Raw genomic sequence first — 26,394 nt, 5'->3', positions numbered from 1 at the left:
AACCAAACAATCACAGTGTCCTTATTTGATAGAAAATTCTAATCTGAACACGTCTTATTAAACAGCACCTTAATTTCCAAACTACCTGATTAACAACTAACTCTCCATGGCAACATATAGCTTGCCAAATTAATCTTGATGTCAGCAGTCAGCTGTCTGAGGCTGAATACTATATCAGATTTACAAAACCTATTCCTGGACAAGATCATAGATCTGAATCGATATGATTTCCTGAATTGTCCTCTGTTATGTATAAGGTGGCTTAAATTGTCACAAATATAATAATTATTAAAAGTAACATTAATTTTACTTCCTTACAGATTCTGAGCTGTTCTTTACATGCGTTATAAGTGTGTTATGGTGGTGTATTCAGAGATGTTGGCAAGATTCTGTGTATATTCAGGCCCTCTGCCACAGGTTCTGGAAGTTAACTTTGCAGGTTTGGAAAATTTGCACTGTCTTAAACAAACCTTAAATTACTAGTAGACATGTCCATGATATGGAAAAGTACCCTAAAGAAAGAAATTTTGGTTAATTGGAATTTGTTAAACCAGTTTTACTTTTCATTTTCTATATTTCTAAATAACAAGACATAGGAACTAGGAAAATACAATGAATGCTGTATTAAGCAGGGGTTTACCTAAAACATGGAATCCGGAATTTGGAACCAAAATTTAGCCATAATTGTATCACACGAAACCTCATACTACATTGTATTAATGCATGACTTATCAGAACCTGTGTTAATGGGACACCTTGTATTTGTATTTGTATTTGTATTGGCCATAGCCAAACAACGTAACCAAAATACATGTTTCATACAAGATCATGCTAATTGCAACACAACACAACTATATAAAAAAAGGAACATTTTGACACCAAAATTTTCATATCATTTTAACACCGATTTGTCAAGGGACATTGGCAACAAACAGAATTCAACCATTTGCAGAAACATTTGGTTTCAAATAAATTGTTACAGTTTTCTATCTAGTGCAGGGGTTTCACTAGAAGCCGGCAACTGGGGAATTCTGCCGCCTACTTTCTATATCAGGGCCACCTACTATTGCCATTCTATCTCCCAATTCCGACCTGTTTTTTCCTGAAATGGCAAGCAAAGTCAATTGCCAATATAACAGTTTGTCTCATTTTTATCTATTGCCGTGAGAACAACCTGATTGACATTTACAACCTGTATCGTTATTTGCTGTTTGACACTTTAAATGGAGATCATGATCAAGTGATTTGTAAGAAATCTGTCTTATCTATTGTACTCAATTTGGTTCCCAGAATGCTGGAAATAGCATTTCCTGCTTTCAGATCTCAAAATGATCTGCACCCCACTAGACTGGAGAGCCCTTGCAACCCCAAAATTTGTCACAGCCGGCTACTCTACAACAAACCATCCCCATACTTTAAATTTTATTGAAACCCCTGCTAGTGGACCAAGAAAAAATTAAAGGAAAAAAATTATGAAAAACTGGGATGAGAAGTCTTTTCTGATTTCCGGATTCGGTATTCCAGATCCTGTATTTATGTAAACCCTATTAAGCAGACACCTTCGGTGCTTCGCTTAATACAAGGTGTCCCATTCATACAGCTAGGTTCTGATAAATGGTGCATTAACAAACTGAGGTTTTCTTTGACACAATGGCTTTATTTGGGTATGTGCATCCGTTAATAGAGGGGTTCATTAAAACCAGGTTTTCTAAAGAGGAAAAAAAAACTTAAGACAAGTATAAACCCATATGATTGAGTGTCAAGAGTATTGTAACCCTTATACTGGCGTATTGAATCGGCATTAATAAAAGTTTTTAAGATCTTTTCTTTTTTTTTCAGAAAATTTTTTCCCTTGTATTTAAGTACCACACATTACTTACAACACTAACACTGCTTAAGGGCGATTTAGACGGTACGATTTGGCCTACGATTTGTCGCATGCGACACGCTTACGCCATGTCTACAACACCAATCACGTCGTGTAAATCAACATACAACATCCTTACGACAGACGCACACAACACGAGTTTGTGAAACTTGCCTTGTTTTCTACAGTTTGTCACTAAGGGAGAAAAACGAGACCACTCTACCGTTATAAAGTATCTAAAGCATACAGTCTATATTTTTTCCATTTAAGTTTGTGACTGGACTCATTCTTATTTGACTTCGTTATTTGCCATTCTAATCGATAAACATAGTTGATCTTATTGGTGAATATTCTGAAGGAAGGATGGGTACATTTTTGACGACAATCATAAAATAATATATTGCTTAGCTAAAATTACAAGATGATTAAATAAAAGAAAATCTTCCTTTCTTTGCCAGATTCTCAAAAGAATATCAGTATTAGAAAGTTCCTTTAAGTCTATATTTTTTTTACACCAACAAATAAAGTCCAGCCAGAAACTCGTAGTATAAGAGCATGTAATAAATAAATGTTTGAGGGATTCATTCTCTTTTTCTCAGAATGGTGAATGGTGAATGGTGCATAATGGTGAAGTTATTAGACCTATTTTACTGAGGAATGAATTAGCTACTAAGTATCTATTTAAAATTTTATATTGGAATTCCCACGATTTTGTATCCACGAGGACTTAAAATAACAATTTGTTTATTTCGTGCCCAGCCAATCTTAACGTATACTTGAATACAGATCCGGAAAATTTCTTTTTGCGCAGTTGGAGTGCTTTCATACTTTGCTCATATTTAATTTCCTTATAAACATTTTTCAAAACAGCTTTTTCAATTCCAATGCATATGTTCTTTAAACGTAGGTGGATATGATTTCTCACTTTTTGGCCCACATGACAACAAGGAGTTGCACCACACCATCAGAAGGGCATCAAGGGTCTGCATCAAGTAAAACACTTCCATGGGTGTGAAAATTGATTCATTTAGATTCTGTTTTAGATTCTGTTTAATAATTACATCATTCTTGTCACTTACAAGATCTTAGAGTGTAATTATTTCTTTAATTTTCTGCCAACTTGCTTTAAATAATGCAAAAGAATTATTTTCCAACTACTTTGTTGTGCCTCAGCAAATTTTTCACAGCACATGATTCATTGCGTCCTTATAATCGATTCTAGATGCGGTGCTCTCAAGCCGCCATTTTCCTCATCACTTATCAGGCCTTTCACTTTATCCTTTCCTTTCCAAGTAAAGTTAAATAAGATTTTGTTTACTTCTTTGATTATGTCCTTGTGTATACACACTAATCCAGCCCTATACATGATGACCAGGACCACAAATGTTTCTATGATTTGTATCCGTCCAAGAACCGTTAGGTTTCTCCAATTCCAAAAGTGCAACTTTTCTCTAATGGATTTTAAAATTTCTTCAAAATTAAGCTTTTTCCGAAGACCTGATTGACGTAAAATAAACGCCTAAGATTTTTATGGCCTTTTTAACACTAATACTTCTATTTGCAGGGGTTGTTAAAGTCACCGATATTGGATTCTAATGTTCCCAAAAACTGTCTTTTCATAGTTGATTTTAAGACCAGAGTACAAAGTGAAGCTGTTAACAGTGTCTAATAATATGTTGAGTGAGGTTTGATTTCCCAAAAAAACTGTCAAGTTGTCAACAAATATCTCTAACTTTATCTCTTCATTATCAACTTGTAAACCTTTACTTTCTTTGTTGACATGTATATTAAGGTTACCCTATACCTTCAGAGGTGTCTCACATTTAAGCGATGTAGCATGTCCATACCTAAACCCCTATATCAAATTAAAACTTATAGAGCTGGCTATCAAACTATACCAAGAAGTTTGAAATAAAATGGATTGTCGAATTTTTCACGCCCGCTAAATGTGAGCGTCCAAATCATTTTTTTAAAGCTACAAGTTGAAGCGAATTTTGTTTTTCGCTGATTTGATTTGCTCCTCAGTTTCCGGACCCAAAGCGCTAAAAAAACGTGTCTGCGTTTTGCCATATTCAAATATCGCAATGAAAAGTTATAGAGCATTTTCGAGATAGGATGAAAAAAATGTGGAGTGATCATACAAAGATCGCTCTTGGAGAAAAAATATTTCGAAAGAAACAATTTGCAGACACGTTTTTGTTGTTTATATGTTAAACTAGCTACTGTCCAAATTTGAATGCAAATGGACGAATTACTGTTGAGTTTTAGCTCTTTGAAGTGGCTCCTCCAAGTGAAAAAAATTGATTTGAGAAAACAGCGCTAAAAATTCGGCAATTCATTTAATTTAAAAATTCTTGGTTTAGTTTGATAGCCAGCTCTATTCTCAGTTTTCACTATCACGCCATTGAAAAAAAAATCGAAACCATTCCATGAATGAAGTCAAGAAATTGACATGGCATAGAGAATAAATAAATAAGGCATCTGTCCAAGTGTCAGGTCTGTGCGGCATTCCGTACTCGAGTTACTTGACAAAAATAATGTTCCACATAAATTTCTAGAGCTTAGTATGGAGACGCCATGTTTGTGTCCCTCTGAGGGGCACTAACATGGCGGCCAGAAATACGACATCTGGAGTTCACTTTTGCCAGAAAAGAGGTTTGTTTGCCCTTGTGAATTTTCGAATGTTTAGATTAATATTTCTCGTCAAACTTAAATTGTTTAGAATGCTGAAAATCACCCGAAGAGTCATTTTTAAGATACGGAAAAGCTCTGTCACTGCCTTCCTCCTTATGTCACGCACGATGGAAACTCAGAAATTGAAACTGTTCTAGTTTCAAAAGGAAGCACGACATCGAGCTAAGAAATTGTGAGCAGACATTTTTTTGGGCAATCTTTCCTTGAATGAAGGTAAAAATTTTGTAGGCCTCCCAGTTTTGAATTCTAGAATTTGGTGACGTCACGTGAAAACCAAGAATTAGCTTTCATTTGATATAAGGGTTCAGGTATCTACAGTTTAAACCGGACGCGCCACATCGCTTGGACGCGAGACACCTCTGAAGACACCTCTGAAGGTATAGGGCAACCTTAATAGCCAAAATTTCCCAACAAATAATAAATAAATATGGGGATAATGAATCACCTTGTCTAACACCCTTACCAACTTCAAAGCGGGCTGTTGTGTGACCATTGTTTATCACCGTACTGAAAATGTTTTTGTTAAAGGTTTGTATCCAGCGAATCAAAGACAGACCAAAGTTAAAGATGGAAAGCACCTTAAACATGAAGCCAGGATCAACCATGTCAAAGGCTTTCTGGAAGCCTATAGCTACTAACATTCCGTTGATTTTGTACCTTTCTGTATAATCTAGTATATCATCTATAGTTATGACGGCTTTGAGGATCGTTCTTCCTTTAACATAAGCATTTTGATTGATATGTATTATTTTAGGCAAAACCTTCTGCAGTCTTGTGGCAATTGCCTTGGAGCCAATCTTGGTATCAACGTAAATCAATGAGATTGGTCTTGAGTTACTAATGTGTCGCTTGTCTTTCCCTTTCTTCTCTATTAACTTAATGATTGCCTGCTTTTGAGTATTTGAGAGTTCACCAGAGTCATATGAGCAATTAAGACAATCAACCAGTAGGTTTCCTAAGGAGTTCCAAAACGTTTTGTAAAATTCAACAGTAAGACCATCATTACCAGGGGACTTATTATTTTCGAACGACTGAAGGCAATCAAAACATTCCTTAACTGATAAGTTCCCTTCACAGATATTCTTCACTTCGGAAGTAAGTTTAGGGATATCTGGTCTCAGCAAAAACAGATGACTCTCGTCCACTTCTTCGTGATAGATCTGAGTAAAATTTTACCATTTCCATCAAAATTTTCTTTGGATTTGTGGTAAGCATGCCATCTCTGGTAAACACCTTTCGAATACAACTTTTGGTTCCTCTGTTTGATTCAAGCCCTTACAAAAAATTGTTGCTTTTTTCACCTTGTTCATACCAATTTGCTCTTGAACGAATTATTGCACCTTTTGCCATATAATCAAAATGTGAATCATATTCCATTTTTAAGTTTTCTAGTTTTTCAAGGTTTGATGTAGAAGAGTTTGTCCTCAGAGCTTCCTCGGCTACTTCAATCAAAGTCTCGATTTCTACCAGCTTTAATTTGCTTTCTTGTTTTTGCTTTATCTTTACCACATTTTATAGTGAACTGCTTCACACGATATTTAATTAGATCCCACAGGACCCTTTTGTCAGTAACTTCATTAAATTCTGCTAGCCATTCCGGAATTTTTCATTTATTGTGGAAACGCAGACTTCATCCTCCATTAGACTGGAATTAATTTTCCAGTAAGAAGGGCCACGCATCTGCTCATCTAAACTATTGAACGAGATAACTGTTGCCGAATGATCAGTCCTAACAGCCGTCTTAATACCTGTCTCCTCTATCTCATCTTGACACAGATCACTGATAAGCCAAAAACCTAGTCTCCTCTGAACAAGGGGCTTTTTTTGTCTCCGGGTAAAAAGCTTACTATCCGGGTTCCAGATTCTCCATATATCAATTAAATCATAATTTAAGCAGATGTTATCTAGAATTTTAGCTGACCCTTTTCCTTTAGGCGAACCTCCAGAGCTATCAAGATCCAAATCCCTAACAGCATTAAAATCTCCACCAATTATAATTCTTTGATTTTGACCAGTTACAAGATTGTCTAATTTTTGCTGTGGCTTATCAAAGAGGGAGCATTGTTCTTGTATCTTATTAGGCATGTACATATTCCCCATAATGTAATTGGAACCTTGTATAGTGACATCTAGCAAAATGTAACGTCCATTTTCATCAGTTACTGTGGATTTCAATTCAAATTCTAAGCTGTTTCTAACCAGTACCAGAACACCACAGCTTCGATTAGAACCATGTACAAATGTCATTGGCCCTTTCCACTGAGATTTCCAAAATTTTATGTTTTCCACATCTTTTATGCTTTAAGGTTCTTGTAAAAAGATAATATCTGCGTTTTGTTTTCCAAGCCAGATCAATCAAAGGCTTTCTTTTCTCCAGAGCTCCAAAACCTCGAACATTTAAGGAAAGCATTTTGGAGTTTAGGTTAGCGTTCTCGAATTTTTAGAGTCATTACGATATAAGCCAAATTTTCTCCCACTGTTAAATGTCTAATAGAAAGAGTGTCGAGTTCGTAATATTTAAATATTGCAGCTAACACTAAGACACATAACAAAGACTCAAAAATTCTGACATTGCACATTGCTAACATACCTAAAAAAATAACAACGAAACACACATCAAATTTTAAACAACAGGTCCCTAGAAATATTCCTGAACGCGACCAACTTCACACAATATGACACTTACAACGACACTAATTGGTTCTAAAAACAGTCTTAAGATTGGAGTCTCAGTAACGACTCCTTGGGACTTTGGACTTGTACAACTGTTGAAAAAAGGATTTCTGGGAAAACAATGGCAAGTTACGCATTTATCAGGTTCAAAAGTTGTTAAGGAATATATTTAATTTTATAGCAGTTGTTGATCCTCTTATGCTAATTTTTTGAAGAAAAAAATAGAAAAGAAAATTTTTAACTAATAACACGAAAGCATAAGAAAGAAGAAAAACTCCTACTAATAAAGCGACTCAAAATAAGCTTATTTCATCAGTAAAATGTTCTTAGGAGGGCATGTATGGTTCCTAAACATCATGGTTCTTACTTGGTAAAAGGTACTCAGGCAAAGTGTTTGCTGTGTATCTATTGCCTTTAACTATTAGATTTTTACCTTTAATGAAAGCTCTTTCGATGTTAAGTTCCTTAGCTTTCTTGTAGGCAGCATGTTGCTTACCATGTTCTTTAGCTGACTCTGCGGATAAATCTTTGTCGATAAAAACTGTGCGAAAGCTTCAACTTTTCAAGAGTTTCTGTCTAATTGTCCACACCAAATCGGCGTCCATAGGGTAAACAAATCGCACAAGAATTGGTCGTTGACGAGTTGCAGAACGTGCCCCTTCTTCACATGATTGATTTGCAGCTGGTTTTGGTCTTCCTGCACGGTGTATCATGTGAAATTTTATATCTGGGGGCACACCGAGTTCAGATAGTATATCCTAATGACCTTCTTTACCCATTCGTTATTATCCTTTTCCGTGTCTTCAGGAACGTTGATAACTCTCAAGTTCTCTCTTCTCAAGTAATCTTCTTGTTTAAGGTGGCCGAACACAGTTTGCGCATGCTTGACAGGTTCATTATTTTAATGATGAAAGTTAGCACGCGCTAGGGTTGTGCTAAGCAAAATATGGCGTCGATAAAGCGATCCCTTAATTTTATATCAAATGGATCACAAAGTTAAGTTTTGCTCTTAAAATAATCCAGTGTCATTTGTGAACAAAGAAAGCTGTTTCACGAAGAGCTCAATCGATCACCCTTTTTGCAGGCTCTTCATCTTTGCTGTGAAAACCCAATAAAATGCCACGCATGCGCATTTGACCAAAAAATTGTGACTGGTTGGGTTAATGGAAATGACAACAATATACAATAATACTTAATTTCACCCCATTATTATTACAACATGAGCTGTTTTTCAAGGAACCGCTCGTTAGAATTTCATGAGATTTAACAAAACAGTAGTTCTGTAAAAGCGTAACTCGCCTGCAAACAAAAAATCCAAATCTGACAGAGGGTATCTTCACAAAACATTAAGGGCAAAACGGATATTTACAGAAGATCCCTCTGTGAAAGTTAGGTGAAAGCAGTGTCATTATGTCAGTATTTTGTGAATTTTTCTGCAGACAAAAAATGGAAAAAATGTAACGAGTGCATTCTCTAAAAATTAAGGAAAACTATTGTTTGTAGACGGTTAATAGTTTGCTGCGTTGCTATGGCAACGGGACCTGGCTCAACAACAAGTATTAAAATTCATTCCTTTTTAGTTGATCTTTCACCACGCTAATTTCGGGCACCCAGAAGAACGTAGTTTCCAAATAACGCTTACTTACACCTGCATACTAGAAAACTGTGTTTGGCCACCTTAACCGCCCGATCTTTAAGGATCTCAACCTCCTTCCTTAGTTGGCAATTTTCTTTAAGAGCACCTTCCACATGCTCTTGTTCTTCGCTTTTAGCGACTCAACCTCCCCCAAATGTGGCACTCAATGATTTTGTTGCTTCCTTTAATTCCTCTCTCATGGCCTCTATGTCCTCTCTCTTTTGACATCTGAGGGGCTTCCATTTCGCTGTTTATTTTTGTAAAGCCATTTTCTATCCTGTCTTGGATGCTCGTTAGCTTCTCGAGGATTTCTCGAATCATCTTCTCCAAGCGACGACCTGGAGCCACGAGGCCGTTTTTTATCGTTGCCTTTACTATTTGACATACTTTTTGTTAGAAATGACATCTATTGGACTCCACCTATACTTCAAAAACATTGAAACGTAACCAGACAACCGCTTAAAATTTTGCCATATTAGAGCTTCACCGAAGGCGTCTGATGGCCATCTTACCCAGCCCCAGTCAGTGTTTTTTTTTTTCAAAGAAAGTTAGAAAGAAATGAGACATAATTTACTTAAGGTAAGCAACTGAGTGGAAATGCAGTGATAGCTCACATCATGTCTTCATCCAAAAAATTAAAGCATAATAACATCAGCAGAAGCATTTTTTTAATCACAAATATTTCAAAGTTTATTTTCAATGTGGAAAGATGGTTATTTACTTTATTTATTTACTCTTAAATCGTAGTGGATATTTGTTTTATTTACAAGTAATCAATACTGAAAATCTTATTTAGTTTAGTTTCAAGAAAAATTTAGTATAGTTTAACAACAAGTTTAGTTTTACAATTTACTTGTTAAAACTGGTTGATTTTTTAAGTGTTGTTTATTTAATACATTTGTATGTGTTATTTATTTACGTAATTTATTACTGACTGCTGTTCCCCTTATCTCCGCACTCCTCGACTAGCACCTGCTTTTTGTGGGCGGAAATGTTTTTGCTATCTAAATAACTGTTGTTCATAATAACGATAAAATAAAGTTACCTTTGTTCTGAAAATACCTCTTCGGATGAATAAAGTGCATACACTTGATTGTAAAAACGTTAACACCTAAAAAGCATAAACTGTGAACGATGAGACTCAATGGCTTTATGGGTATAAGTGAACTTAATTTATTTGCATAATATTCATGCGACGGCTGACAACCAAAATTAGTTGCACATGGTGAATGATGAAAACTGTCCAAGCTTTCCTTAAAGTGTCCAAGTTGGCCAACAAGGGCCAATTTGAGTGATGTACAATTCGCGATTTGCCTAAGTTCAAAACAGGCAATGAACTTAAGCAGTATTTGGTAGAAAATTATTCGGAAGAATTAAAGTCAGCAATGTATTTTTTATTGCAAAGAACGAGAATAGTAAATTATTGATTATGGAAATGAAGTTATCGTTTAAACACTACCCACAAATCTGTTGGGTCTCATCATTCACGGTTTATGCTTTTTAGGTGTCAACGTTTCTGCAATCGAGCGTATGTATGTATGGATGGATGGATTTTTATGGTTATATTCTTGTTAGGGCCTTTGTCCCAATGTTTGTTTTTTGTCTGTCAAGAAAAATAAAAAAAAAATGACACTAGAATGAGGTTGAAGTCTCCTCGGACCTTAAATGCCTTTGTAGTATATACGCTGTATAATAATGATACATTAATATTAAAAACTCAACTGGCCGTCCCTGGCAATGCATTACGCATAAAAGAAACTTGAGGCTTTTGAGCTGCAGCTACATGACTGAGCAATTTTTTTCTTGTATAAGCAACACAATTTTTCATAAAAGGGGTGTCGCCAGCATCTGCTATCCTTACACATGTAACAAAAGTTAAGTTTTTATTTTTGGAGTTCCAAAAGTTGAAAAGCACAAGCATGTTTCTGGAGCCTCTGCCAGCTTGAGAGACATGCCAATTTATCATTATTTTGATCAGATATATGATTCTGATAATTATGCAGGGTGAATCATTCTTGAGAATCATTGACTGTCTTATGTACCAATAGCATAAATGACAGAAATTGGGCTGAGTAATTTGTTAGAAAAAGTATTGGATTTCAGCATGTCTAATTTATTTTTCAGCTATTGTCAAGATTGTCTGTGTGGATAAAAGATGATGTATCTTCCTCAAGGCCAACTATTGTAAGTGTGTGCTTTGTTAAAAGTCATATTTAGCTATTTATTATTCTAAGGCAACTTCATAAAATAACCAAACAACGAGCGGTTGATGCCAAATTACTTGTGCTTTCTTTATGTCATATTGAGTGTTGTCACATAAGCATGATTAAAGATGCTACATATATTAAACAGTTCAAGTGGTAAACTAGCAATTAAAAAGGACTTTGTAGTTTTTTTGTTCAAAGAAAAAACTCAAGCGTGGCTCCACAACTAACCTAAGTTAGCATTTCGTTTAGTTTCATCTCGCATCTCATTCATAATTGACATGTAGACATTTTTGCATCCTCTTTGTATATATTGCCGTTTGCATGCCACATTTTTCATTTGTTAAAGGCTACAAACTGATAGCCGACTGATAGCCCTAACAGTGATCAGCATCAAATTTATCCTTGTAATATCAGTGCTTTATAGTTAGTCAACTCCTGAGGTGAATTTTCTTGACAAACAACTTCTCCCGAGTACTTTTATAAGAACAGTATGGGTCAAGATGGGAGAATTTGTTCATTGATATAAGGGGTTGAAGGGTTAATGAAAGTGTAAAGAAGCATCGGATTGGGACTGTCACCTTCATTTGAGAACAATGTATTATTCAGTAAATGACACAGGCATACTCAGATAAATGAAATCCGAGTGCACCTATCAAGAGTGAAACCTAAGACCCAGAATAGGCCTAAGACATATTCCGATGTTACAGTGATGATTCTGTTTTGAGATTGACAAAGATCTGTGGATCAACAGATAAACCCACACGAAAGCTTAGGGTCAGTTATTAAAAGACAGTTTAGACAGTGTTAAAGAAAACCACGTTCTACGCCATTTTCAATTTTGCCAACAGTCATATCTGAATATTGTCTGCTGCTGACAGTAGCAAGAAGGGTTGCATCCCAGACTAGCAAACTATTTATCTTCTTAAAATAAACAACTTATAAACAGATTTGGAGGCTCATTGATTGTCTTAAGCTAGACTCTGTTTAAATAACTGGCTCCAAGTGTTCCCAAGTGATTGCAATAAGCCCATGGTTTCTTTGACAAGGATCAATGAGATAAAAATGAAATTTCACTAGATGTAAATGACTATAAGGTTTTATTCACTGGTAATATCTGTTGTTTACCTTTCTGTCGCTCCAGGCCAGTGAAGCAGAAAACAATACAAACCAAGGAACTGAAGAAGCACAAACATCTTACTTGGTTTATTTACTCACAGACTTGAATGTCCTCCTGGCAAAAGTGAGTTGTGCAATCTAAGAGCTGATCATGTTGCCTAAAAATCCAGAGGAATGTTAATTATAGTCTCTTAACATCTTTTGAGCTCTGCATTCTCTAACTTAGTAGGCGAAAAAATTATCTTGTATTTTGTAGAAGTGAGCCTACAGTTTAGGATGATTCCTTTATCAGGAAAATGGACTGGGCTTAAGTGGATTTAAGTCTTCAATGTATAAAGTGTACTTTCCATACACATATATGTGTGCATTGAAATGTTATTGCTTGTTTGGATTGATTAACTGATTCACTCATTCAATTCATTCTGATCACTTATGATCATACCACTTGCCCTTTACTAAGACAAGGCCTGTAACATTACAGTGTAGTCATGTTTTTTGGTGTTTTATTTTAGATCCCCGAGTTCTTCAGACAAGATATCCTTCCAAAGCTTCGTCAAACAAACATTCTGGATACAGAGCTACTTTCTGGTAAGTTACTTGATTGGTTTGGAATTTTTTTATGTTGTTTTGCTGGTTGTCTGTTATGTGAGAGCAGTTTCTTGCCTTTTTAACTCGTGAATGCGTGCATGCGCAATGAACGAGTTATAGCGTTGGTGGACTTTTTCACTTGGTTGGTTCTGTCGTTAACTTTCGGGCATGCACAGTGAATGGGTTTTAAATTCAATAAGTGGAAAAAAGCACGCGAAAATTTTCTGTTCACGGCACATCAGGATAGTCTCATTCAATCTGTAGAGAATAATTTGACAATCATTTTAGTCTAAGAATGGAGATTTTTCGTTGAATCTGAGCAAAGTTATAGGTTTTTCGTTTTTTTCCAGAAAGTGCGGTGTCATTTAAATGTTTAAAAATAATTTAATTGAAAAATTCAATTAGTGGAAAAAACACGAGAAAACTTTCTGTTCACGGCGCATCAGGATATTCTTATTCAATCTGTAGAGAATAATTTGACAATCATTTTGGTGTAAGAATGGAGATTTTCCGTTTAATCTGAGCAAAGTTATAGGTTTTTTCGTTTTTTCCACAAAGTGCGATGTCTTTTAAGAATTAAAAATAATTTAATTTAACAATAATTGAATTAAAACATAATTAAATTTAAAAATTCAATTAGTGAAGTGTCGGCAAGATCTTTGAATAAATAAGACGCTTTTTTATAGAGCATTTACGTAGCATGAGTTGATGTAAGTTCAGCACTAGTGGCCTTATTTATTGTAGACCTCAACGATTTCTTAACCTATCCTCCCTTCGCGATTGAACTAACGGAATAGTTTTACTCAGAAATATTGCATGATATTGCATTGCGCTACTTGAAAGTTTGCAGCCAAAAAAAATTCCCGCCAGAAAATGTCTTTGGCTGAAAGAAGCACTCTTAACTGATAAGTTCACTGCTTATCATAACTTTTTGCATACATGAAAACTCGACATCTTTCATCAATTTTTGCTTGTCATACAAAAGTATTACATCAAGTGTAGATTAGTTTGCTAAAATACATTAGTTTGGCTATCAGTTTTTATGCGAAAGCAGAAAGTGCCATGTCACGCATCAGTGACGTCGTTAACAAAATTATGCAAGTTTCTGGTGAAATGAACAATTTTAGATCTCTTCAGCTTTAATAGAGGTTTCAAAGGAAAAAATGTTTAATTTTCGCAATTTACATCTGGTAATTTACGGGAAAGCAAAAGGACGCGGTCGATGAATTTTCATCAACTATTTAATACATACCGTGCAGAATTTATTGAAATGCATGTGTACAGGATCAAAACCTTTTTGGTACGTTCATTGAATATGAAGCAAAATACAGACAACTAGCTTTCATTAAAACACTTCTTATTTAGTAAGAGTTAGTCATATTTTAAATTATTTTTACGTGAAGATTGCATGGACTGAACTCCAAAGGAAAAATTTCACGCATTTATGCCAGGCATGAAATGTAATGCGACACTTTGTTCAACAGATTTTCCTTCGTGAGATCAGCTCGAGCAAACTAGCCTACGTAGCTGGCGGTTTCTATGGGTGGGCTCACTCGTTACATAATCGGGGAAAGATATAATTTCTTTTAGCTTCAAGGAAGTGTCCGTAGCCGTCTTAATTTCAATTACTGATGTGTCATCTGCATTCACGAGTTGGCTCACAGGAACCTTTGATTTTAGTTTACTATCTGTTTTAGAGGCCATCTTGGAGTCTTGCGGGGTCCTGCAGCAGCTGGTACCAGGATTGGAAGGCCAAATTGTGAGCCAAGTTGTAAGCAGGGTATCTCAGGGTCTTGAAGCTGCCAAAAACATCCCTAGATTATACCGCAGGACTAACAAAGAGGTACGAGAAATAGCGCTACAAAGATGATACTTTTAGTTAAGTTGTCACTTACTCCTTTGCACTTCCTGAAGAAAATACTTGATTTCAAATGAACATAAAGAAAGTGTCGGAATAAACAGACCTTGAGCAAAAAATGTTTTATAGTCATTTTTTCATGGTTTCTAACCTTCACTCTTCATTGACTGTGAAATAGGGAGAGTACTGTACAACTATTTATCTCAAAGAGCCTTTGATTATTTTGTGCTTTGATCTGTCATCTGAATTGCTGCACCACAATCTACCATACTTTTTGAACCGGTTATCAAGTATTCTTTTCTCATTGATCTCCAATCGAGGTGAACACCACTTATTGGTCTTGGATTGACGTTTGTCATGATCAATACAACTGTATTTTGGCAAGTCCAATTATTGCCATTGCAACATTGTCAATAAAGCAAAAACTTCTGCACTATCCAGATTTGAATTAGAAAAGCTATTACCAACAATTCTTAGACTGTGGTATTATAGCAAGTAAAATATACAAGAATGAAAACAAGTTTTGTACGTTTGATTTGAAATAATGAAAACTATCAGCCAGTTCTTACATCCACTTCATCGGCAGAACACTTTAAAAAAAACACCAATATTAATACAACTTTGGAATGAACGTGCTCACATCATCAAGCATACATGGTGAAGATCTTAAGGTGACTCCCCCTACAAAAATAAAGTTGTTGTGAAAATTCTCTCAAACTGTCTATGATTTTTGAGAAATGTAATAAAAAAAATAGGTCACCATGTCTGCCAAGGGGCTTTGATCCACTCAATTTACCCCATAATCACTTGCAATATTCTCTTTAAAAAATTAGTTTATTTGATCAGTTATTACTATCTCTGGTGATAACAAAAGTTACATAGATAAAAGCATACATAGAATGTATTGAGCACAATCGGCAATTAAAGGGTTTTTTTTAATCAAAGTATGAAGCATTATCGACCCAAAATGTTCCTTGCGTGCCAGTTCCCAGCCCATGACTGGTGGGCAAGCTCGTATTTCTGGCAGTGACTCATTTTTTTATCGTTGTTTTTTTCTAAACGTTTTTAATCATAAGAGGATAATAGCTCACTAAAAATAACGAGATAAAATAGTTAGGTCAACCATGCTCGTTTAGGAGATAACAGTCATTTAGTTATTGGGTAGGCTTAGAATCAAGGAATACAGGCCATGTTAAAGTAAACCTTTACATGTATGATCAAGTTACTGCTGCGACATTTGTTTATAATTTTTACATTCTGCATACCCAATAAAAGAATAACCTGGTAATATACAATGAAAGATATCAGTCCCGGTGGAATGTCATACACACTGATTTAAAGACATTAGCATAACTTCCAAATTGAGAGTTGTACCAGAAAACCAATTTCAATGAACTTATGGAGATTATAAAGTTGTTCACATCATACATACATACATAATTCTTGACAGAAGTTCAGGCTTCAGGAGCCTAAAGCCTGAACTTCTGTCAAGAATTATACATTGCTCTTCAATCAAACAAATTGAGCGCTCTACGAAACACATTCTACCCAGAATACAAGTATTTACATACATACATACATACATACATACATACATACATACATACATACATACATACATACATACATACATACATACATACATACATACATACATACATACATACATACATACATACATACATACATAGTTAAGTAATCAGTCCATGTTCAGGAGAAACTGAGGCACGACAGGCCTGTTTCGAAAAAGCGTTGCCTTCTCTCTTCAGGTGCGAGTTGAATGGCCAAGATCTGGTCTTTTATAGCGAGGGCCGGCATGTGCTTGTTAACTCGTTTCTTTTGTTTAGGGAACTGCGATGCAGCTCGCACAGGATGAAGTACTTCTCAGTGGTGCAAAGATTGCATTTTGTGTTAGAGTTTGAGTACGGCTTGGCCCGTGCCACTATTTCCCACGTGATGGTAAATTCTATGTTGTTTTCTTTTAGGCGCCAGATATGCGTACGAGTTAACAAGCTCATGCCGGCACACCAATGCATACCTGTTAAAACACGCATGAAACCCTCGCTATAAAAGACCAGATCTTGGCCATTCAACTCGCACCTGAAGAGAGAAGGCAACGCTTTTTCGAAACAGGCCTGTCGTGCCTCAGTTTCTCCTGAACATGGACTGATTACTTAACTATAAAGCTCCTTACTGTTGAGCACTTTACGAATCTAAGGAAAAGCAACTTTATATATATTACATACATACATACATACATACATACTTTATTGATGCTCCCTAAGTGGGTTTTTCAGCTCAATACAATAATTATTACATTATCAAGAATGCGGAGTGAAGCTCTTTAAAACATGTTGAGCAGTTTCTGTGATATATTTGTTCTCAGCTCCTCATATTTGCATTGAAAAATTGGGAAACCAGAAACTAACAGAAAGTGTCTGGACTGATATTTCAGGCTCCAAACAAAGCCTCTCCTTTTGTGAGTGTTGTCCTGAAGCCCATCCGAGAATTTCTGGAACAAAATCAACCTTACATCAGTCAACAGCAACGCGTGGCTTGGGCAGCAGCTATTTTACAGACACTGCTTTTGAAGTAAGTTATTCTGCTAATCATTCTTTATGGGGAAGTACGTGACCAGTGACTTACTCCTTTGCTGTTGTAGGGAAATGACATGGGGCCTCTACAATCCTCTGTCATTTCTGCCTGTCTCAGGCTGTCCTCACTATTTCATCGAGAGAAGTTGATTTAACCGATGATTAAAAATATGATTGTTCCATTCAGTTTTTGCTGCACAAACTTGTGGGGAAAACAATAGACAAAAAGGGGAAACTGTTCCTTATCTTGTGTGCATGTAGCACCTATCCATTTATTCCCACAGTCTAAGTCCCTGGAAAAGCAAGCATGCCAATGGGTCATTATTATTATTATTATTATTATTATTATTATTATTATTATTATTATTATTATTATTATTATTATTATTATTATTATTATTATTATTATTATTATTATTATTAAGGTGGTCTTATACTCAAAAAGTTAATTTCTTTAGAAAAGAACTTTACCGGAAACTTTTACCATCACTTCATAGGGACTCACGCCCTGGCTTCAAAATGAGTCTTTTCAGGTCACATGTCATAAAAGTTAATGATTAACCGGCCTTCTAAGTAAAAAATAGAGGTGTTCATTGTAAGCACGATATCTAACTAACGCACGGTTGGATAAGCATGAAATCAACTTAGATCTGTCCACTGATGAATTCTTTAAGGGATAAACCTCGAAAATTAAACAGCTTGGCCTCTTTAGAATTTATTTTTATTCCTTTTTTCCAGAAAGTAAGGTAGAAGGAAATAAAAAAGAGGGCAAGGATTCACTTACTGGGAAGCAGTTCAAGATCGTGAGCATTTTTTAGCTTTACAACCTAGGAAATTAAGTCCTTAAATCTTGCTGAAAATATCAGAACACTAGGTTACAAAGCGCCCAAGATATCGTTCTGAAAAGTTCATTCAGTTCGAGAAATTCTGTTATTGGAGAAAAACAGTCTTAACGATAAGGGAACGGATTCTAGACAGCTCATCCGTCGATCATTATCCTAAAACGTTTGTCAAATTCAAGCTGCCAAACTAAAATACAAGCTGAATGGTAAGTTGATGCAAAAACCATCGTTTCTGTAAGAATTGGGTCATGTTTTTGTCGGTTAAAACTCTGACCTCAGGACTCTCTCCTCAGTCAGGTTTTTCTCCACAGTAGTACCAGATGTCATTTTACAGAGAGGCGGGCAGGGGGGGGGGGGGGATGTTCTTATTGACGCTTGTTTGTGAGCATTTAATAAATGTGAACAATTGTTACTATAGTTGTTGCTATGGAAAAAGTTGCATACTGCTGGTTACATTTCTTAAATCTCGCTGCTTTAATGCTGGAAATCGAGTAAGATTATTTCAAGACAGCATTCCCAAGGTTACAATTTTGTTATTTTTAAATCAAAGGCTCCTGTGAGCCAACTCGTGAATGCAGATGACACATAGTAATAATTATTGAAATTTAGACGGCTACGGAAACTTCCTTGAAAGCTAAAAGAAATTATATCTTTGCCCGATTATGTAACGAAAAATAACCATTCTTGTACTATAAAAATGATTGTCAAACTATTCTCTACAGATTGAATAAGATTATTCTGACGCGCCGATCAAAAAAAAATCACGTGTTTTTTTATTCAAAGTTCATAGAAGCACGCCATGTCCAGCTACGTCATGCAAATTCGTGTCCGATAGTCCGGGGCTACTGGATTTTGCGATCGGGCTAGTGGATTCTAACCATCACTTGCCCGATTCGGGAATTAAAATTACAAAATTACTGTAGGGCAAGCTGATCTCACAAAGGGAAATATGTTCAACAAAGTATCGCATTACATTTCATGCCCGACATAAATGCGTGAAATTTTTCCTTTGGAGTTCAGTCCACGCAATCCTCAAGTAAAAATAATGAACTATGACAAGCTCTTGCTAAATAAGAATTATTTATCGACCGCGTCGAAAATGAAACATTTTTTCCCTTTGAAACCTCTGTGAAAGCTGACAAGATCTTAAAGTGTTCATTACACCAGAAATTTGCATAATTTTGTTTACGACGTCAATGATGCGTGACATGGCACGTTCCACTTTCGCTTGAAAACTGACAAATTAAATTATTTTTAATTAAATTATTTCGAAATTAAATTATTTTTAATTCTTAAAAGAAACCACACTTTGTAGAAAAAAAACGAAAAAACCTTACTGCTCAGATTCAACGAAAAATCTCCATTCTTACACTAAAATGATTGTCAAGTTATTCTCTACAGAATGAATGAGAGAATTCTGACGCGTCGTGAAAAAAATTTTCACGTTTTTTTTTTTTCACTAATTGTGTTTACGACCCTGGACTTTCTGAAAAAACTGAAAAAACTTGTAACTTTGCTCAGATTGAACGAAAAATATCCATTCTTGCTCTAAGTGATCGTCAAATTATTCTCTACATACTGAATAAGAATTTCCTGATGCGCCGTGAACAATAAATGTTTGCGTGTTTTTTCCACTAATTGAATTTAAAACTCATTCACTGCGCACGCCCGAAAGTTAACGACAAAACCGACCAACCAACCAAGTCAACAGTCAGCTATCGCTATAACTCGTTCATTGCGTTACGCGCATTCACGAGTTAAAAAGTGACTTTTCCAACCTAACTTCACTTTTTTGAGTAGAAGACCACCTTAAGCAATGTTAAACATGCCAATGCTTAATAAAATAGCTACATGGGGTGCACTGAATAACCTGTGTTGCCAAAAGGAATGTCATCCTTTCCCAATAAAACTATATCCATCAAAACTACTAAAACTATATATCATGTGACAGAGTGTGTGTTAATATTCCTGTCATGAAACTATTTTGAAAATCCTTCTTGCCCCGAATAGCTCTGTCATGGTGGCATCGACATCACGGGACCATCCTCCTTAGGCATAAATGATGATGATCAATTCAAGCTATGCTAAGGCTTCGTTTCTGCCTATGACAATCCAAGGTGACCGTTCAATCAATAAGCAGGTAATCCATGGTTCCGCCGCATCCTCCCTTTGCACGCCTTTTGCTGCATCTCCATCAGCTGGTATTTACTCAAAATTTACACGAGAGGAGACATGACGTGAACCACTTGTACATGTTTTTCAGACAGCTGATGGGGTGTTGGTTTTCATTGGAGAAATCTCCACTCCAGGCTTGGGGATGAGTCTTGTCTTGCCCTCAGTAAACCAACTGAACTCGGGTAGTCTTCCCTGCATTTAGTGATGGACCTGAAAGCTCATGCAGTAAGCATGCGCCTTTCCACCAAAAGTTGGTCAAACTGTCAGGTCCTTGTACACTCCAGTTTCTCTTTTAAGGTTTAGCTTTGACTGCTTCGGCCGTTTGTGATTTCCACGCCTCCTGTGTTGGGGGAGGCACACACCAATAAAAAGCTCTTTAACTTCATCGAGCCAATCCAGGTCTTCGTTCCCAGACACCTCCTCCTTCCATAACGCTCTCCAGAAACTACTAGCTTCCTCGATGTGTGCAAATGTCTCACTGTCACCGCCTTTCCAGATGGTGCTTTTGTACTTGGGAGGGTTCAGGGACCTGGCCTCCTCTTGCTTCCTTTTTAACTCGTGAATGCGCGCATGCGCAATGAACGAGTTATAGCGATAGCTGACTCTCGACTTGGTCGGTCGATCAGTCGGTTTTGTCGTTAACTTTCGGGCGTGCGCAGTGAATGAGTTTTAAATTCAATTAGTGGAAAAAAACACGCGAACATTTATTGTTCACGGCGCATCAGGAAATTCTTATTCAATATGTAGAGAATAATTTGACGATCATTCAGTGCAAGAATGGAGATTTTTCGTTCAATCTGAGCAAAGTTACAAGTTTTTTTTAGTTTTTCAGAAAGTCCGGGGTCGTAAACTCAATTAGTGAAAAAAAAACGTAAAAATTTTTTTTCACGACGCGTCAAAATTCACTCATTCATTCTGTAGAGAATAATTTGGCAATCATTTTAGTGTAAGAATTGAGATTTTTCGTTGAATCTGAGCAAAGTTATAGGTTTTTTCGTTTTTTTCTACAAAGTGCGGTTGCTTTTAAGAATTAAAAATAATTTAATTTAGAAATAATTTAATTAAAAAATAATTTAATTTGTCAGTTTTCACACGAAAGCGGAACGTGCCATGTCACGCATCATTGACGTCGTAAACAAAATTATGCAAATGAACACTTTAAGATCTTGTCAGCTTTCATAGAGGTTTCAAAGGGAAAAAATGTTTCATTTTCGAAATTTACAACTGGTAATTTATGGGAAAGCAAAAGGACGCGGTCGATAAATAATTCTTATTTAGCAAGAGCTTGTCATACTTCATTATTTTTACTTGACGATTGCGTGGACCGAACTCCAAAGGAAAAATTTCACGCATTTATGTCGGGCATGAAATGTAATGCGATACTTTGTTGAACATATTTCCCTTTGTGAGATCGGCTTGCCCTACAGTAATTTTGTAATTTTAATTCCCAAAAAAACTTCACTTGCCGGGCAAGTGATGGTCAGAATCCACTAGCCCGATCGCAAAATCCAGTAGCCCCGGACTACCGGGGACACGAATTTGCATGACGTAGCTGCACATGGCGTGCTTCTATGAACTTTGAAAAAAAAAAAAGACATGTGTTTTTTTTTTAATCGGCGCATCAAAATAATCTTATTAAATCTGTAGAGAACAGTTTGACAATCATTTTTATAGTACAAGAATGGTTATTTTTCGTTACATAATCGGGCACAGATATAATTTCTTTTAGCTTTCAAGGAAGTTTCCGTTGCCGTCTAAATTTCAATTACTATGTGTCATCTGCATTCACGAGTTGGCTCACAGGAGCCTTTGATTCTAACATATTTTGCCTTCAGCCTTTTGTTTTTCCATGTAGCTAACAAGGGATGTTGCCAAGATTGATTTGCATTCCTTTTGTAACATAGGTCTGTTCCTTTTACGCGTTTTTGTCGACGTCCGGTTGTCCTTGATCCGCTCTAACTCTGTTCTGGCGATCAAAAGTTTCTGATGAATTTTGCAAGGTTTCTTGTATTTTGTTTCTGCCATCTTGCTACACTCACTCACCAAATGTGTTATCGTCTCATATCTGTTCTAGTACATCCTGCATAGGGGTGATACTGGCTGTTTCTCAACTTTCGCTTTTCTGTAATTAGTGCGAAGTGCTACTCTTCTGTCTGTCTTACATGTTGTCTATGCACGACCTTCCCTCTCCATCCATCCAACCCGTTTGTTCCCTGTTCAACCTTCAGCTCCTTTTCTAACACATCCCTTGCCTCTTTCGTGCATGGTTTCATTGTTCTCATGATAACATCCTCCTTTCCCTCTACATACATTGTAAAGGCTTTGTTCCTCGTACCTTACAGTCTCCTCTACTGCCATCCGACCTCGACCCCCTTTGTCTCCAGGCACATAGAGTCTATCTTCATCTGACCTGGGATAAAATCGCCATACACCGTCAGTAGTTTCCTTGTCTTTCTGTCCATCCTCAGCTCCTCTTGGTTTCACTCTATTATGCCAGTGACATACTTCACAAGGGATACTGACCATATATTTGTAGCCTTCTTGGTGTTAACAGCATTAAGTTTGGACTTGAGCACCTTCCGTACTCTGCTGGAATACTTTGCATAATTTTCCCTTCATCCCTTCGGGTTTGATCTGGTCAGTGTCGAGTAATCCTAGGTACTTGTAGCTACTGTCTTTCTCTAATGATCTAAACTCTTCCCCATCTGGTATTCTGGTGTTTCTGCTGCTGATTGTTTTTCCTCTCTTCAAAGCAATGACCGCACACTTACTCAAACCGAACTGCATCCCGACTGTGTTGACAAGAGATTCAACATCATCTTCTGTTTTTGCAAACAACTTTAGATCATCCATATGCAGCAAATGATTGATCTTCCGCTTGTTCTTGAACTCATAACCAGGTCTTGAGTTCCTTAGTAATTGTGTCATTGATATCATTGCCATCACTGATTGCATCGTTTGACGCTGACCTAACACTTCACCGTTACTCTCAAACGTTGTTCGCCATATGCTCATGCTTTGGGTGATGAGCCCCCTGATGTTTTCCGCTACCTGTAACATGTCCAATACTTCCAAAACTATTATTATTATTATTATTATTATTATTATTATTATTATTATTATTATTATTATTATTATTATTATTTATTTATTTATTATTATTATTACTCTATGTACACAATACATCGACCCTACGACCATAGAGCCCCTGGTGGCTAGCCGCCTGATTCCACTGGTTAAAGGCGAAGGCGCTGTCAGACCTATAAGAGTCGGAGAGGTAATTAGGAGAATCTGTGGAAAGTGCGTAATGATGGTCACCAAAAAGGATGTTGTCGAGGCTAGCGGCTCACTTCAGCTGTGTGCCAGAGAATAATCTGGAAGCGAAGCTGCAATACACGCTATGCATGCTGTATTTGAAGCAGATGACACGGATGCCGTACTTGTCATTGATGCTTCTAATGCATTCAACGCCCTTAACAGAGTAGCCGCACTGCATAACATCCGAATTCTATGCCCTGTAATCGCAGCCTACGCCATTAATACCTACAGACAGCTGGCTCGGCTATTTATCACTGGCGGTAAAGAGATCGTGTCAGCAGAAGGAACAACACAAGGTGATCCCCTTGCTATGGGTCTATATGCCTTGGGCATTCAGCCCCTAATTACAAGCCTACAAGTAGCGTCCAGTATGAAGCAATGCTGGTTTGCAGATAATGCCAGTGGAGCGGGCTCTACAGCAGAAATTAAGAAGTGGTGGGATGTCCTTAGCACCCTTGGTCCAGATTTCGGGTACTTTCCAGACGACAAGAAATGCTGGATTATCGCAAAACCAGCCAAGGAAGAAAGTGTCAGAGAAACCTTCAAGGAAACGTCTTTTAATGTCACAGTGCAAGGGCAGAAACATCTCGGGGCGGTGATAGGTTCCCGAGGGTATTTAGAGGAATATGTCAGCGAAAAGGTGTCTAATTGGGTCAATGAAGTAGCGATGTTAGCAGAATTTGCTCTATCTCAACCACAAGCGTGCTACGCAGCCTACACCTTTGGCTTGAAACATCGGTGGACCTTTTTTTTAAGAACTCTCCCCGACATTCAGGATCTACTAGAGCCACTAGAAAATGCAATATCTCAGGTGCTCATTCCTGCGAACCATTCTAGCGCTGCCAGTCCGCCTAGGTGGTCTTGGTTTTGGAAACCCATGCCTTGAAGCAAGCCGCGAGTATGCTTCCTCAATCAAAGTAACAACACCCCTCGTTGAACAAATCGTATCTCAGTCACATGAGCTACCAGAAGATTCCCTCGTAAAATCAGCACAACGGGCAGTAACAAGGGAAAGATCAAAGGAACTCGTAGACAGAACAGAGCATATTAAGGAGATGGCTCCATGTAAGACTAAGCGAGCACTGAATCTGGCGGCGGAAAAAGGATCATCGGCGTGGCTTTAAGTCCTCCCTCTTAAAGATCTGGGTTTTAACCTCAATAAAACGCCGTTCCGCGACGCTGTTAAACTACGCTATGACTGGCCAATAGATGACATCCCTTCCACATGTGCCTGTGGGGACATTTTTACAGTTGACCACTCCATGATCTGTAAACTAGGAGGTTTCGTCATTCAGCGTCACAATGGGCTCAGAGATCTGGAGGCTGAACTCCTGAGTACAGTTTGCAGTGACGTTGAGACTGAGCCAGTTCTCTTAGACATCTCCGGAGAACAGTTAAGTAGAGGATCCAACATAGCACAAGATGCGAGATTGGATATCCATCCACTTGGATTCTGGGAGCAACGACAATCGGCATTCTTTGATGTAAGGGTTTGCCACCCCAATGCTGAGTCGTATAAGGACCTGGAGCCGCAACAGATCTATCGTACGCATGAGAATGAGAAAAAGCGCCTGTACTCAAGGAGAGTTCTCAACATTGAGCATGGAACATTTACACCTTTGGTCTTCACTACAACCGGTAGAATGGGCAATGAATGTTTGAGATACCATAGTCGATTAGCGGAGCTGATTGCTATCAAGAAAGGGGAGCAATATGCCAAAACCATGTCATGGATCAGATGCCGAATTTCATTCGCACTGTTAAGATCTGCACTCGTCTGTCTTAGAGGTTCTATGACATTAAGAAGAATTCAACGTGACATCAAGAACGCGGACATTGACATTGAAACTGCAGAAGGGGCCGTTAGAGAGATGCTTATTTTGTTTATTTTTTTTTCTTTTTTTTTTTTCTTTTCTTTTTATCAAGTGGAACTGATTTTAAAATGGCGAATTTAATTTTTTTTTAAACTTCATGACATTTGGTTTTTTTTTTCTTTTTCTTTACAAAAACATTATTGCTTGAAAATATTATCTTTCTTTTTAAACGAAATGAATTGTGAATAGGTTTTTTAATAGCTCTTTTTTATATACTTTTAACTTGTAAATAGCAATTTGTGTGGAATATTTTAATAAAGAATTATTATATTATATTTAAAAAAATTATTATTATTATTATTATTATTATTATTATTATTATTATTATTATTATCCCTTTATTAAAATATTCCAAGTAAAATGTTATTTACAGGTTAAAAGTAGAGAAAAGAGCTATTAAAACCTATTTACAATTCTTTTCGATTAAAAAATTTTTAATCGAAACTAATCAATCGACTAATTAATCGACTATTTTTGAGCACAATTTTTTTTTTTTTGAAGAAAAAGGAAAAAAATAACAAATCTCATCAAGTTACAATGGTATCATTCGTTCGTTGATTTTTACCCAATAAAAAACCCCATCAAACTATATTATGTAAAAAGAAACAAGAAAATTATGTATAAAAATTATAGCACCTAGATTTTGGCGAGGCATCTATCTAATTCAAAGTCCGCTTCTCGAACATTGCTTCTAATTGCTCTTCTAACTGTTTTTGACCTTCTAAGATGGAATAAAGCCGACCTAAGGATGGCAAAGGAGACTTTAGAACGTATCCAAGAGACAGTGGTGGCATAGTTCTATTCTTTCTTTGATGCGACTAGCTCTGCCAGCCTGTCATGGTATCTCTTGCACTCTTCTCCCACGCCGCCTGTTGTTGTAAAGACTAATGGTGTAAATGTTCCCTGTTCTACGTCCATCACTCTTTGCGTATACAATCTCTTCTTGTCGTTC

At 36.8% G+C, this 26,394-nt stretch overlaps 1 protein-coding gene and 2 pseudogenes across 1 annotated transcript in view; 2 read left to right on the top strand and 1 right to left on the bottom strand.

The window, feature by feature from the left end:
* LOC146489315 (conserved oligomeric Golgi complex subunit 2-like) overlaps window positions 1-26,394 on the top strand; it is a 63,411-nt gene that overhangs the window by 28,662 nt on the left and 8,355 nt on the right. Inside the window, exons 10-15 of the mRNA XM_085107760.1 lie at window positions 321-439; window positions 10,995-11,054; window positions 12,219-12,317; window positions 12,706-12,781; window positions 14,479-14,624; window positions 17,095-17,231. Of these exons, the coding sequence (XP_084963886.1) occupies window positions 321-439; window positions 10,995-11,054; window positions 12,219-12,317; window positions 12,706-12,781; window positions 14,479-14,624; window positions 17,095-17,231 (637 nt within the window). The remainder of the gene's footprint in view (window positions 1-320; window positions 440-10,994; window positions 11,055-12,218; window positions 12,318-12,705; window positions 12,782-14,478; window positions 14,625-17,094; window positions 17,232-26,394) is intronic.
* Window positions 23,414-25,672, top strand: LOC146489317 (uncharacterized; annotated as a pseudogene).
* The window catches only part of LOC146489316 (uncharacterized), a 4,409-nt pseudogene continuing 3,697 nt past the window's right edge, over window positions 25,683-26,394 (bottom strand).

Source organism: Pavona decussata, unplaced genomic scaffold, assembly GCF_977016875.1.
Source record: "Pavona decussata unplaced genomic scaffold, jaPavDecu1.1 SCAFFOLD_6, whole genome shotgun sequence".
Taxonomy (NCBI): domain Eukaryota; kingdom Metazoa; phylum Cnidaria; class Anthozoa; order Scleractinia; family Agariciidae; genus Pavona; species Pavona decussata.
This window is presented reverse-complemented; position numbering and strand designations above follow the sequence as displayed.